General features: G+C 45.6%; 1 protein-coding gene across 1 annotated transcript in view; it reads left to right on the top strand.

The window, feature by feature from the left end:
• Positions 1-16,120, top strand: part of C9 (complement C9) — a 70,503-nt gene that overhangs the window by 14,862 nt on the left and 39,521 nt on the right. Inside the window, exons 3-5 of the mRNA XM_038743300.1 lie at positions 1,407-1,551; positions 3,978-4,125; positions 11,045-11,183. Coding sequence (XP_038599228.1) covers positions 1,407-1,551; positions 3,978-4,125; positions 11,045-11,183 — 432 coding nt within the window. The remainder of the gene's footprint in view (positions 1-1,406; positions 1,552-3,977; positions 4,126-11,044; positions 11,184-16,120) is intronic.

The following is a 16,120-nucleotide window of genomic DNA, read 5'->3' as shown; positions in this document are numbered from 1 at the left end:
GCCCCATGTGGGAAAACTTGATCACCTTGTATCCCCCCCAGCACTTAGAACAGTGCTCTGCACATAGTAAGCGCTTAACAAATGCCATTATTATTATTATTATTATAGAGTCCATGAAACAAGAACAGTTTCACCACTGAATTGAGAAGCAGTGTGGCCTAGTGAATAAAGCTTGGGCCTGGAAGTTAGGAGACCTGGATTGATTCTAATCCCTGCTCTGCCTCTTGTAGGCTGGGTGACCTTGAGCAAGTCGTTTCACTCCTCTGGGCCTCAGTTCCCTCATCTGTAATATGGGTATTAAAATTGTGCATCCCATGTGGGTTAGGGACTGTGTCCAACCTCATTAACTTGTGTCTATCCCAAAGTTTAGTACAGTGCCTGGCACATAGTGAGCTATTAACAAATACTATTAAAAAAAAATGACATGCAAAAATTAATTGAGAAACCCAGGGCCTAGTGAAAAAAGCACAGGCCTAGGTTTCAGAGAACCTTGGTTCTAATCCCAGCTCTGCCACTTACCTCCTGTGTGACCTTGGGCAACTCACTTAACTTATCTGTGCTAACATTTCCTCTTCTGTAAAATGTTTAAGAGACAGGGACCGTGATTATCTAGCGCCTAAAGCAGTGCTTGGTATAATGCTTGACACATAATAAGTGCTCCAGAAATATCACAGTTATTGTACAATTAATTAATTGATTTTTCACAGGGGAGCTCTCATTGAAAGGCTCTCTATTGGGTTCACCTGTGGAAAGAGAGGGAGTTCTGCCCAGCTCCCTATAAGCCGTGACCGGGAGCTTGTATAAAGAGAGAACCAAAGAATGGAGGCAGTCTGTAATCCAGAAAGGACCTTAATCAATCAATCAATTGTACTTATTGAGCATTTGACGTGTACCAGTGCTTGGCACATGGTAAGCACTTAAAAATACCAAAATCATTATTATTGTTATTACTTGGGAGACTACAATATAGCAAAATTGGTAGACACATTCCCTGCCCACAAAGAGCTTACAGTCTAGAGCTGTATCTGTTTGGAAATAAAACCTCTTCCACACTAATAATAATGATAATATTTGTTAAGCTCTTACTGTATGCCAAGCACTGTTCTAAGCACTGGGATAAATACAAGGTTATCAGGTTGACCCACTTAGGGCTCACAGTCTTGATCCCCATTTTGCAGAGGAGGTAACTGAGGCACGGAGAAGTTAAGTGACTTGCCCAAAGTCACACAGCTAACAAATGGCAGAGACCGGATTTGAACGGATGACTTCTGACTCCCAAGCTCGTGCTCTTTCCACTAAGCCACGCTGCTTCTCTATAGACCTCACCTCCCTTCCAGCAACCCCCAGAGCAGTTACCCTTGGTTTCAGCAGGCCTAAGGCTGTAACCTGTCCCCTGTCTCCTGCAGTATCGGTCTAGAAGGATCGAGCGGTTTGGACAGTTTGGCGGAAAGCAGTGCTTCGGGCCTTTGGGAGACCGGAGCATCTGTGAGACCAGCAGCCTCTGTGACAATGAAGGAGAAGACTGCGGCAATGACTTTAAATGCGAATCAGGTACGGCTGTGCTTTTCAGGCCCTGCTAACACCTCAGAATCCTTCTCCAGGACGGGTGGCATCCCTGACAAGAATTATTATTATTATTAGTGGTAGTAGGAGTATTCTGACATGAGCTCCCATTCCCCAGCTTGCATGGGCCACTTCTCTAATCCAGGACCATCATTCATTCATTCATTCAATTGTATTTATTGGACGTTTACTGTGTGCAGAGCACTGAACTAAGCGCTTGGGATAAGTACAAATCGGCAACATATAGAGACGGTCCCTACCCAACAATGGGCTTATAGTCTAGAAGGGGGAGACAGACAACAAAACAAAACAAGTAGATAGGTGTCAATTCCATCAGAATAAATAGAGTTACAGCTATATACACAGCATTAATAAAATAAATATAGTAAATTTGTACAAATAAAATAGAGTAATAAGTATGTACAAATATGCAAAAGCGCTGTGTGGAGGGGAAGGGAGTAGGGCGGGGTGATGGGGAGGGGAGGAGCAGGAGGAGAGAAAAGGGGGGGGTTCAGTCTGGGAAGGCCTCCTGGAGGAGGTGAACTCTCAGTAGGGCTTTGAAGGGAGGAAGAGAGCTAGTTTGGTGGGTGTGTGGAGGGAGGGCATTCCAGGCCCAGGGAAAGGACGTGGGCCGGGGGTCGATGGCGGGACAGGTGAGAACGAGGCCCAGTGAGGAGGTTAGAGGCAGAGGAGCGGAGGGTGTGGGCTGGGCTGGAGGTGATGGAAAGCCTTGAAGCCGAGCGTGAGGAGTTTTTGCATGATTCGAAGGTTGACAGGCAACCACTGGAGATTTTTCAGGAGGGGAGTGACATGCCCAGAGCGTTTCTGTACAAAGATAATCTGGGCAGCAGAGTGAAGTATAGACTGAAGCAGGGAAAGACAGGAGGATTTCCGAACCAGGCCCGGGCACTTGGAAATGAGGTTTCTTTCAGGAAAATTTCCTGGCCAGTTCAGGAAGACCAGGGAATTCCAAACCCCAAGTTCAGCCCTTCCATTTGGACTCTTCCAGGTGTAGGACCCAGGGCATAGAGGGAACAGATTCCTGAGGTGGGTGGTCAAGAAGGTCACGGGTTCTAATCCCAGGTCCACCACTTATCTGCTTCTGGGCAAGTCACTTCACTTCTTTGGGTCTCAGTTATGTCACCTGTACAATGAGGATTAAGACTGTGAGTCCCACATAGGGCAGGCACTGTGTCCAACCCAATCTGCTCGTATCCACCCCAGCACTAAGTACAAGTGCTTGACACCAAGTAAGTGCTTAAAAAATACCACAGTTATTATTATTAGGAGGAATGGGGCAGAGCTAGAGAGGAGAAGGAGAGGGATGGAGGGTGGGGAGAGAATGAGAGAGACACAGACTGAAATTTATCAGGCCGGTGTCAACCCCTACCTTGTCTGGGCCTCAGCAGTGTCTAGAACTGCCGGTTAGCCAAAGTTTTGGACAGCAGCGATGGCTGTGGCCAGGATAGGGAAGCAGTATGGCCTAGAGAAGATAGAGAAGCAGCGTGGCTCAGTGGAAAGAGCCCGGGCTTTGGAGTCAGAGGTCATGGGTTCAAATCCAGCTCCACCACTTGTCAGCTGTGTGACTGGGCAAGTCACTTCACTTCTCTGGGCCTCAGTAACCTCATCTGTAAAATGGGATTAAAACCATGACCCCCCCCCCCCCCCCCCCCGTGGGACAACCTGATCACCTTGTAACCTCCCCAGCGCGTAGAACAGTGCTTTGCACATAGTAAGCACTTAATAAATGCCATCATTATTATTATTATTATTATTATAGTTGACAGAGCATGCACCTTGGAATCAGAAGACCTGTGTTCTAATCCCATCTCTGTCACTCATCTGCTGTCTAACCTTGGACAAGTCACTTAACTTCTCTGGGCCTCAGTTACGTCACCTGTCAAATGCGGATTAAGATTGTGACTCCCCATGTGGGACAGGGAATGTGTGCTTGTACCTGTCCCAGCACTTAGTCCAGTGCCTGGAAAATAGTAAGCGCTTAACAAATACCAAAAAATGTTGTTGTTATTATTATTATTATTATTATTATTATTTTTAGTTTGTATCTACCCCATCACTTAGAGCAGTGCTTGATACATAGTAAGCACTTACCAAATACCATCATCATGTGGGACATGATCTGTGTCCAACTTGATTATCTTGTATCGACCCCATCACTTATAACAGTTCTTGGCAGAAACTAAGTACTTAACAAATATTATAAAAATAATAAAAACAAGATAGAACAGCAGGAGCACCTGACATCATCAACGACACCGTGAATGAATTCTTTCTCCACACACAGCCCAAGCCCACACAGCAGACCAGTGGCAGAGCTGAGATTAGAACCCATGATCTTTCAATCCACCACACCAATGTTAGATCTCTCACTGTCCTTGCTGCCATTAATTTAGGGAGGTGCATAAAGAAGAGGCTTGTGTGCAACAACGACAATGACTGTGGAGATTTCTCTGATGAAAACGACTGCGAAGGCGATCCCCGCTCACCCTGCCGTGGCAAGATCGTGGATGAGTCAGAGCTTGGAAGGACAGCTGGATTCGGGTCTGTACAGTCTGACTGAGGCAGGGGTCAAATGGAGATCATAATAATAATAATAATAACAGTGGTATTTGTTAAGCGCTTACAATGCTCCAAGCACTGTGCACAATCCTCTTGTGGGTTAACACGCCAGTGGTTCTCCAAAAGTGCCTCACGTATTAGTAAGGCATTCTCGGGGTCCACTACCAGAATGATTACTGCTGGAGGTGGGGCATTCTGAGAGAGATGTATCCATGGAACCGCTATGGGTCGGAGATGACTCAATGGCATAAGACGAGACAAAGCCAGGAGAATCCGGCTCATTGTAATTATTTGAATTCTGAATTTCCCAAGCACTTGCAATAGACTCGGTTTAACCATAATGTGGGTTTTCATTGCGTGTTTGGGGGACAACACAATTAGGGAATGAAAGAATGTTCTCAGGTCAGCATAAGCCCTCCTGAGTATAACGAGTGGCGTAATTAAAGAAACTTCTTGTGCACATGCTCACCATGTCTGAACAGATCAGCATTACAACCTGAGTTGTCTTTAACATGAGGCTCCCCAAGAACACCACATTCATGCTATAGAGGAACTGGGTGTATATGTTTTTTACTAGAGTGGTCTACACACAGTTCACACCCATAAATATCATTGATTAGGCCCTGGTGTCCAGTGCAACAAAGGGCAATAAACAATGTTCAGTCAGTGATATTTAATAATAAGTGGCTCCATGGAAAGAGCGCAGGCTTGGAAGTCAGAGGTCATGGGTTCGAATCCTGGCTCCGCCACTTGTCAGCTGTGTGACCTTGAGCAAGCCACTTAACTTCTCTGGGCCTCAATTAGCTCATCTGTAAAATGAGGATTAAGACTGTGAGCACCACGTGGGAGAACCTGATCACCTTGTATCCCCCCAGCGCTTAGAACAGTGCTTTGCACACAGTAAGCACTTAACAAATACCATTATTATTATTATTATTATTATTATTAATAATAATAAATACCATCATTGATATTATTCTTAATGATAAAAATAATTATGGTATTTGTTAAGGCTTACTGTGTGCCAGGCACTGTACTAAGCACTGAGGTGTATACAATCAAATTGGATTGGATATAGTCCCTGTCCTGCATGGGGATTACAGTCTTAGACTGTGAGCCCACTGTTGGGTAGGGACTGTCTCTATATGTTGCCAATTTGTACTCCCCAAGCGCTTAGTACAGTGCTCTGCACACAGTAAATGCTCAATAAATACAATTGTTGTTGTTGTTGTTAATCCCTATTTTACCTATGAGGGAACTGAGGCACAGAGAAGTGAAGTGACTTGCCCAAGTCCACACAGCAGACAAGTGGCAGAGTCGGGATTATAGCCAGGCCTATGCCTTATCCACTTTGACATGATGCTTCCCAGTGCTTCCTGTGTGCGGAGCAATTTTCTAAGCCCTTGGGAGAATACAACAAAGTTGGTAGACATATTCCCTGCCCACAGTGAGCTTACCGTCTAGAGGGGGAGATAGACATTAATATAAATGAATAAATTATAGATATGTACATAAATGATTTGGGGCTGAATGTTGGGTGAATACCAAGTGCTTAAAGGGTACAGATCCAAGTGCATAGGTGATGCAGAAGGGAGGGGAAATAGGGGCTAAAAAGGGCTTAATTGGGAAGGCCTTTTGGAGATGTAATTTTAACAAGGATTTGAAGGTTAAGATGGTGGTGGTCTGCCCTATGTGGAAAGAAAACGAGGTTCTAGGCCAGAGACAGATGGAGAAAAGAAGGTAGCAGTGAGTTAGTTGAGATAGAAGTACAATGAGAAAGTGGGTGTTTGAGAAGAAAAGTGTGTAATCTGAGTTGTGATAGGAAACCAGCGAGGTAAGATAGGAGAGAGCGAGCTGACTGAATGCTTTAAAGCCAAAGGTAAGGAGTTTCGATTTGACGTGGAGGTAGATCAATCAATCAATCAATCAATCGTATTTATTGAGTGCTTACTGTGTGCAGAGCACTGTACTAAGCACTTGGGAAGTACCAGTTGGCAACATATAGAAACAGTCCCTACCAAACAGTGGGCTCAAAGTCTAGATGGGTTACCACAGGAGGTTCTTGAAGAATGGTGGGTTGTGGACTGAATGTTTTTTAGAAAATTGGTCTGGGCAACACTCTGAAATAAGGACTGGAGGGGGGAGACACGGGAAGCAAGAAGGTCAGCAAGGAGTCTAATACAGTAATCTAGGAGGCATATGAGTGTTTGGATCAGTGTAGTAGTACTTTGTATGAAGAGGAAAGGGCAGATTTTATGAAGATAGAAATGACAGGGTTTGGTGAGATTGAATATGTGGGTTGACTGAGATGAGTCGAGGATAATGCCAAAGTTATGGGATTGTGAAGTAGGGAAAACTGGTGTTGTCTACAGAGTTGGGAAAGGTGGGGAGGACAGGGTTTGGGTGGGAAGACGAGGAGTTCTGTTTAGGACACGGTTAGTTTGAATTTTTGGTGGGACCTCCAAGTAGAAATGTCCTGAAGGCAGGAGGAACTGTAAACTTGCCGAGAAGGAGAAAGGTCAGGGTTGGAGAGGTATATTTGACAATAATACTAATATGGTGATAATAATAGCAGTACTTGTTAAAAGCTGACTATGGGCCCAAAACTGATCCAACACTAAGGAAGATACAAGTTAATCAGTTAATAAGGAGGGAGGACAGATATTGAATTTCCATTTTACGGAAGAGGAAACTGAGGCACAGAATAGTTAAGTGACTTCCCCAAGGCCACACAGCAGACAAGTGGTGGAGCTGAGAAGAGAACCCTGGTGATCTGACTCCCAAGATTGTGCTTTTTCCACTTGGCCACAGCACTTCTCCAGTCAATGATTACCTGAAAAGACCATAACGTAAGTCAGGAATACCAATAGTGTGAATGAAAGTCCAAATTTCTGAATTTATCTCTTAGCTTTCAACACAAAAGTGAAGTTCAGCTCTTCCTTTAACCAACGAGAAACAAGACTTGAGAGCTGGCTTATACCCAAGAGCTATTTATATTTGGAACAATATGGTATTTGAGAACTGCTTTTACAAGAAAAGGCCTGAGCCAAAGCAGAGCTATTTCACAATGCAAGAAATAATTTTACGGTTATGTTTACAGTATTACAAGAGCACCAAGAATTATTCTTCTTTTACAGGGTCTCCCCCTATTCTCAGGGTGATTATAAAGTACAAGAATGAGAACAATAGTAATTATGTGCCCAATTCTGCCTCCTTTGTAGTGATAAATGTGGCCTAGTGGAAAGATCATGGAATTGAGAGCCACAGGACATGAGTTCTAGCCCTGGCTCCGCCACATCTCTGCTGTGTGACTGGGCAAGTCACTACTAAGTCCTGTGGTCGATATAAGATAATAATAAAAACTGTGGTATTTGTTACATGCTCATTATCTGCCAAGCATTGTTCTAAGCCCTGGGGTGGATACAAGTTTATCAGGTTGGACAGAGTACCTGTCCCACATAGGGCTCCTTGTCTTAATCCCCATTTTACAGATGAAGGAATTGAGGCACAGAGAAATGAAGCAACTTGCCTAAGGTCGCACAGCAGACAAGTGGCGGAGCAGGGCTTAGAACCCATATCCTTTAGAATCCCTGGCCCGTGCTTTTTCCATTAGGTCACATTGCTTTAATCAGTTTGGATACTGTCTCTGCCTCACAGGGCACTCCCGGGCTAAGTAGGAAGAGCAACTATTGCATCCCCATTTGACAGATGGGGAAACTGAGGCACGGAGAACCTAAGTGACTTTCCCAAGTGATTGCAGGCTAGTGGATGAGCTGGGATTAGAACCCAGGTCCTTTGACCCCGAGGCCCAGGCTCTTTCCACCAGCCCACGCAACTTCATCAGTTTATGGAGAACAAACTGATGTTGGTCCATGTATGGCTGTCTACATCCTCATCATCGTCATAACTACCGTCATCATCATCTCCAACAGAGTTTATTGAGTACCTACTGGGCAGAGTGCCCTGTACTGGATGCCTACCATAGGGAGATACCTTGCTTGGCTTCTATTGTGTGCAGAGCACTGAATTAGACACCTGTACGCAATGCAAATAGAAGACTCCACCCTACTACATCCTAGCCTGCACACTTGGCTCATCTAATACTAACCTTCTCACTGTGCCTCAATCTCAACTATCTCTCCACCGACCCTTCGCCCACATCCTGCCTCTGAGCTGGAACACCCTCCCTCCTCGAATCCGACTGACAATTACTCGTCCCTGCTTCAAACCTTTTTGAAGGCCCACCTCCTCCAGGAGGCCTTCCCTATCTAAACCCTCCTTTCCTCTTCACCCACTCCCTTCTGTGTCACCCTGACTTACTCCCTTAGTTCGTCCCTCCTCTCAGCCCCACAGCACTTCTGTACGTATCTTTAGAGAAGCTGTGTGGTTTAGTGGAAAGAGCACGGGCTTGGGAGTCAGAGGTCATGGGTTCTAATCCCACTCCACCACTTGTCGACTGTGTGACTTTGGGTAAGTCACTCAACTTCTCTGTGCCTCAGTTACCTCATCTGTGCAATGGGGATTAAAATTGTGAGCCCCTCGTGGGAGAACCTGATCACCTTGCATCCCCCCAGCACTTAGAACACTGCTTTGCACATAGTAAGCACTTAACAAATGCCATCATCATTATTATTATATCTGCAATTCATTTATTTATATTAATATCTGTCTCCCCCAACCCCTAGACTATAAGCTTATCGTGGGCAGGGAATGTGTCAGTTTATTGTTCTATTTTACTCTCCCAAGCGTTGAGTACCGTGCCCTGCTCACAGTAAGCACTTATTAAATACAATTGAATCGAATGAATCTCAGCACTTGAGGAGTTCACAACAATACAAACTGTGGTATTTGTTCAACGCTATATTTGTCAAGCACTGGACTGAGCCCTGGAATAGATACAATGGAAGTTGGCAAGGCAGAGTCCCCATCCCATCTGGGGAATCACACTTTAAGAGGGAGGAATGTGTAAGGAATTTCCCCCCCAGATGCCAGTTCAGCATTCCTTCCTCCTGCTGTTCCTCCATGGCCCACGTGGTCCACAGGTGTTGCCTGGGAATCTGAAGGCTTTAATGGAGACCAGCTCTCTCCCACCACAGCCGAAAGCATATCCGTCAATCAGGCTATGGTATTTACTGAGGGTTTATTGCATCCGTAGTGGGGATAGGTTCTCTCCCTTCATAGCCAAATTATTTGTGGAGCAACCCCATCCCAATCACAACCTAAGCAAAGCACAAATCAGCTTCCTCCTGCCAAAAAAAACCACACAGGCCAACTCTCTGCCACTGGAAAAGCAGAGTGGCTCAGTAGAAAGAGCACAGGTTTTAGAGTCAGAGGTCATGGGTTCAAATCCCGGCTCCGCCAACTATCAGCTGTGTGACTTTGGGCAAGTCACTCAACTTCACTGTGCCTCAGTTACCTCACCTGTAAAATGGGGATTAAAACTGTAAACCCCCTGTGGGACAACCTGATCACCTTGTAACCTCCCCAGCGGTTAGAACAGTGTTTTGCACATAGTAAGGTTTAACAAATACCATCATTTTTATTGGGCAAGTCACTTAACTTCACTGTGCCTCAGTTACCTCACCTGTAAAATGGGGATTAAAACTGTAAGCCCCCTGTGGGACAACCTGATCACCTTGTAAGCTCCCCAGCGGTTAGAACAGTGTTTTGCACATAGTAAGGTTTAACAAATACCATCATTTTTATTATTATTATTACAACCCAAAGCATGCACACTTCGGTGTCAGTGTGGCCTAGTGGAAAGAGCATGGGCCTGGGTGGCAGAGGACGTGGGTTCTAATCCCGGCTCCTCCACACGTCTGCTGTGTTACTTTGGGCAAGACACTTAACTACTCTGTGCTTCAGTTACCTCATCTGTAAAATGAGGATCAAGAGTGTGAGCCCCCTGTGTCTAACCTAATTATCTTGTATCTAACCCAGTCTTTAGAACAGTGCTTGGCACATAGTAAGCGCTTAACAAATACCACAATTATTATCATTACTACGACCTGAGAGAGGACCTTCCTGACACAAAGCCTCTCCATGGTCCTTGGTAGATAGACTGTCTCGGTGGAGGAGAAACCAAATTGAGAGGTTTGAAAAGTGATGTTGGTGAGCTTCTTGTCCATAAGGAAGGCTGGGTCTCTGTTCCACACTGACCCTTCTAGCCAGAATCAGGCGCGGAGAGGTGGAGGGAGTGAAGTGAGGGGGGCTTTTATTGCGGGAGAGAGTCAGGCAGTGAGCATGGTTGGAATTCACCTTTCTAACCTTAAACTTCAATCCTAAGCATCAATGTAGTTTCAGATGCGGTCAAGAGTGTTTCAAGGCCAAAATGTCATATGACTCCATGTATGAATGGTGAGTAATTTAATTGGCAGGTATTGGTAGAGATCCCACACCCCAGGACCTTTGCTTGGTGGGAATGGAGAAAGATTTTGCCCAAGGGTGCCCAGCAAGCCACTGGCAGAAGCAGGAATTAGAACCCAGGTCCCCTAACTGCTAGGACCAGGCTTTCTACTAGACCACGCAGCGTGGCTCAGTGGAAAGAGCACGGGCTTTGGAGTCAGAGGTCATGGGTTCAAATCTTGGCTCTGCCACTTAGCTGTGTGACTTTGGGCAAGTCACTTAACTTCTCTGTGCCTCAGTTACCTCATCTGTAAAATGGAGATTAAGACTGTGAGCCCCCCTGTGGGACAACCTGATCAACTTGTAACCTCCCCAGTGCTTAGAACAGTGTTTTGCACATAGTAAGTGCTTAATAAATGCCATTATTATTATTATTATTATTATTATTATTATTATTATTCATGTCTCTGCTGGCTCATCCCTTTTCACATTCCTCTAGGCAATTGTCATCGATAACCGCTAATTTCTCTAGTTTGATGTTTCCTTTCCATTTTAGACTCAACATCTTAGGGATGGACAGTCTGGGCAGTCCTTTCGACAATGAATATTTCCACGGACTCTGTGATCGTGTCCAAGATGGTAACACCAGGACCTATTATCGTAAGCCCTGGAACGTGGCTGTTCTCAAATATGAAGTGAGTACCGGTAGTAGTAATAGTATTATTAATCACTTACTGTGTGCAGAGTGCTGTACTAAGCACTGAGAGAGAGTATGCAGGTGGGAATTAGACAGAGACCCTGTCCCTCTAGCCTCCCCGTTCATTCTTTCAATCATATTTATTGAGCACTTACTCAGTGCTGAGCACTATACTAAGCACTTGGAAAGTACAGTTTGGCAACATATAGAGACAGTCCCTACCCAACAACAGGCTCACAGTCTAGAAGGGGGAGACATACAGCAAAACAAAACAAGTAGAGAGGTGCCAATACCATCAAAATAAATAGAATTATAGACATATACATGTCATTAATAAAATATATAGAGTAGGAAATATGTACAACAATAATAATAATAATGGTATTAATTAAGCACTTACTATGTGCATAGCACTGTTCTAAGCACTGGGGAGGTTACAAGGTGATCAGGTTGTCCCACGGGGGGGGGCTCACAGTCAATCCCATTTTACAGATGAGATCGCTGAGGCACAGAGAAGTTAAGTAACTTGCCCAAAGTCACACAGCTGACAATTGGCAGAGTGGGATTTGAACCCATGACCACTGACTGCAAAGCCCGTGCTCTTTCCACTGAGCCACAAGTGCTGCGGGGAGGGGAAGGAGGTAGGGCAGAGGGAGGGAGTGGGGGCGATGGGGAGGCGAGGAGGAGCAGAGGATAAGGGGGCGGGGGGCTCAGTCTGGGAAGGGCTCCTGGAGGAGGTGAGCTCTCAGTTGGGCTTTGAAGGAAGAGAGCTAGTTTGGCGGATGTGTGGAGGGAGGGCATTCCAGGCCAGAGGTAGGGTGTGGGCCAGGGGCCGATGGTGGGATCGGCCAGAATGAGGCATAATGAGGAGGTTAGCCAGCAGAGGAGAGGAGTGTGCGGGCTGGGCTGGAGAAGGAGAGAAAGGAGGTGAGGTAGGAGGGGGCAAGGTGATGAAGAGCTTTGAAGCCAATTGTGAGGAGTTTGTGCTTGATTCAGAGGTTGATAGGCAACCACTGGAGATTTTTGAGGAGGGGAGTGATGTGCCCAGAGTGTTTCTGTAGAAAGATAATCTGGGCAGCAGAGTTAAGTATAGATTGAAGCAGGGAGAGACAGGAGGATGGGAGATCAGAAAGGAGGCAGATGCAGTAATCCAGTCAGTATAGGATGAGAGATTGAACCAGAAAGGTAGTAGTTTGGATGGAGAGGAAAGGGAGGATCTTGGCAATGTTGTGGAGGTGAGACAAGCAGGTTTTGGTGACCGATTGGATGTGTGGGGTGAATAACAATAATAGTTAAGGCATTTGTTAAGCGCTTACTATGTGCAAAGTACTATTCTAAGCGCTGGGGAGCATACAAGGTGATCAGATTGTCCCACGTGGGGTGAATGAGAGAGCGGAGTCAAGGATGACACCAAGGTTGTGGGCTTGTGACATGGGAAAGATGGTAGTGCCGTCCACAGTGACGGGAAAGTCAGGGAGAGGACAGGGTTTGGGAGGGAAGATAAAGAACTCAGTCTTGGACATGAGTCTTGGGTGGTGGGCAGACATCCAGGTGGAAATGTCCTGCAGGCAGTAGGAGATATGAGCCTGGAGGGAGGGAGATCATGATTAGGAAACCAGACGGGGAAATAAGCGTATCGAGAAAGGTTTGTGGATCAGTCAGAAGAAAAATGAATTAGACGAGCTAGTCACTATGGATCGGAAACGTCTCGACAGCTTAATACAAGACAAGTAGGCATTCAAAAATGATGAAACTAAAATAAACCTCCAGAAGACTTATGCACCTCATAATCTAAGCAATAATCACTCGGTGGCTTCAAAATCTACGTGGTTGAGGGATCAGTTGGTAATCTGCAGGCTAAATAGAATAATTAGGGTAATTCCTAGAACAGGTTAATTAGAATGATGGATGAAGTTATTGCCTTGATGATTAATCTGTTAAGTAAATGAACGTTTCCTTGACAAGGTTTCTCATCTACATGTAATTGACACATTCTGGGTCAGAAGGCCTAAAAGTGCTTCCTAACAGTTGCTCCATGGGGAAGGAGACAAAACTGCCTGGGTTCTAATCCTGACTCTGCCACTTTTCTTCTGTGTGATCTTGTGCAAATCACTTCGCTTCTCTGTGCCTCAGTTATCTCATCTGTAAAACTGGGATTAAGACTGTAAGCCAAGACTGTAAGCCCCACGTGGGACAGGGATTTTGTCCAACCTGACTAGACTGTATCTACCCTAGTGCTTAGAACGGTGCTTGACACGTAGTAAGCGCTTAACAAATACCATCGTCACCATCAACTGCCAATGCACCTCTGCAAGCAATGAAGCAGGGCAGCCATGCCTGTCCTCTGCCAACCTCCTTTAAGCCCTCCCTTTATTGATTGTAATTATTTTTATCGTTACTGCAGCGTATCTCAGTGGAAAGAGCCCGGGCTTTGGATTCAGAGGTCATGGTTTCGAATCCCGGCTCTGCCACATGCCTGCTGTGTGACCTTGGGCAAGTCACTTAACTTCTCTGAGCCTCAGTTACCTCATCTGTAAAATGGGGATTGATTGTGAGCCCCACGTGGGACAACCTGATCATCTTGTATCCCCCCCCATGCTTAGAACAGTGCTTTGCACATAGTAAGCGCTTAACAAATGTCATTATTATTATTATTATTACCTTTGGACATAGCTTTGTATTAGGCACTCGGGAAGATCCAAAAGTACACACAAATTGAATATCAATCAATCAATCGTATTTATTGAGCGCTTACTGTGTGCAGAGCACTGTACTAAGCGCTTGGGAAGTACAAGTTGGCAACACATAGAGACAGTCCCTACCCAACAGTGGGCTCACAGTCTAGAAGGGGGTGACAGAGAACAAAACAAAACATGTTAACAAAATAAAATAAATAGAATAGATATGTACAAGTAAAATAAATAAATAAATAGAGTAATAAATACGTACAAACCTATACACATATATACAGGTGCTGTGGGGAAGGGAAGGAGGTAAGGCGGGAGGGATGGAGAGGGGGAGGAGGGGGAGAGGAAGGAGGGGGCTCAGTCTGGGAAGGCCTCCTGGAGGAGGTGAGCTCTCAGTAGGGCCTTGAAGGGAGGAAGAGAGCTAGCTTGGAGGATGTGGGGAGGGAGGGGCATTCCAGGCCAGGGGGTATATGGCGGATGTGTAGCGGGCCAAAAGGGAGGAAAATTGAGGAGCTGGATGTTCCCCAATACTGCAGGTGCGAGATCCAATTTTTCTTCATAAAACCGAGTAACTAAGCAGAAGCCATCATGAGGCAAAAATTAAAGGGTTCTGCTGAAGCGGTAGCAAGCCGAGACTAGATGGCTACATCTTCACGCCTCCTAAAGATGATTTCTTACTTTGTCATTGGCAGGCATTGACTGAAAACGTTTGTCTGTGGGGTGTGATGAAACCAATCCAATAATCTGCTTTTAACGCCCAACTCCTCCTCTAAACTCCTTGTGGGCAGGGGTCACATCTACCAACTCTGTTGTAGTGTATCCTCCCGAACGTTTTGTGCGGGGCTCTCCACGAAGCAAGCGAGCGCTCAGTACATACCAGAGATCGATCGATAACCATTGATAGATAAGCAGTATGGCATAGGGATAGAGCACGGGCCTGGAAGTTACGAGGTTTGCTGCCAGGATTATGGCCCCTGCCCACAAGGAGCTGGTGGTTTTAGGGAGAGGTCAAAGACAAATTACTTCTGAAGCATCCAAACGGATCCCAAAATGCACCTCCTCCCCATTCCCAGACCCAGAGCTACCAAAGTTTCCAATGCTCCATAGTGTAAGTAAGGCCCATCTCAACTTTCGCTGTCTGTTCTAGAGGTTTAGAGGGGCGGGGGGAGGAAGGGGCTTGGCTTCACCAGAAACCCTGCCTACAAGAGAGAAGTGACCTGCCATACTGGAAAGAGCCCTGGCCTGGGAATCAAAGGACCTGGGTTCTAATCCCAACTTCACCTATTCCCTGCTATGTTATCTTGGACAAGTCACTTAATTTCTCTGTGCCTCAGTTTCCTCATCTGTAAAATGGGGATTCAATACCTGTTCTCCCTCCACCTTAGACTGTGAGCCTCACATGGGACAGGGACTGCTTCCGACCTGCTGATCTGTATCTTCCCCAGGACTTAGTATAGTGCTTGGCACCTGGTAAATCCATAACAATTAATTATCATTATAATTATTATCATTATTATTATTATCACCATTATTCTTATCATCATCTTTGCCCCAAATTGGGACACCATTGCTTCCTAGATGCTCTAGGCAATGGCCTTGGGTTTTAGGAATATACCATTATCATCATCATCATCATTAGAGAAGCAGCATAGCCTAGTGGCAAGGGCACGGGTTTGGGATTCAGAGGACATGGGTTCTAATCCCAGCTCTGCCACTTGTCTGCTGCTTGATATTGGGCAAGTTACTTCACTTCTCTGGGCCTCAATTTCCTCATTTGTAAAATGGGGATTAAGACTGTGCACCCCATGTGGGAAAGGGACTGTATCCATCCTGATGACCTTGTATCTACCCCAGTGCCAAGAACAGTGCTCGTCATGAAGTAAGTGCTTAACAAGTACCATAATTATCGTTATGATAATTATTATCATCATCATCTCTTCCTCAATTTGAGTAATCATTGCTTCCTGGAGGCTCTAAGCAGTGTCCTTAGGTCTTGAGAATGCAGTCATTTCACAGAGGGGACAGGTAGGAAGGCTACCATGGATATACACTTATACTTAAAGCCATCTACTTTATTAAGAAAATTGACACCTTCAGGTGTGAGCTCCCTAAAATCGCCCCTGCTCCTCCTCAGTCCCTCCCTCTTCCGGCCCACTCTTCAACTCTCCCGTTTTTCCTAGCAGTACCTTCGGAGAAAATCTCTTGCCTCCTCTCAAAAACCACCTCCTCCACAAGCACAACAGACCCC

The sequence above is a fragment of the Tachyglossus aculeatus genome, chromosome 3 (assembly GCF_015852505.1).
Source record: "Tachyglossus aculeatus isolate mTacAcu1 chromosome 3, mTacAcu1.pri, whole genome shotgun sequence".
NCBI lineage: Eukaryota > Metazoa > Chordata > Mammalia > Monotremata > Tachyglossidae > Tachyglossus > Tachyglossus aculeatus.
Note: the sequence above shows the minus strand (reverse complement) of the source record. Positions and strands in the feature narration are given on the sequence as shown.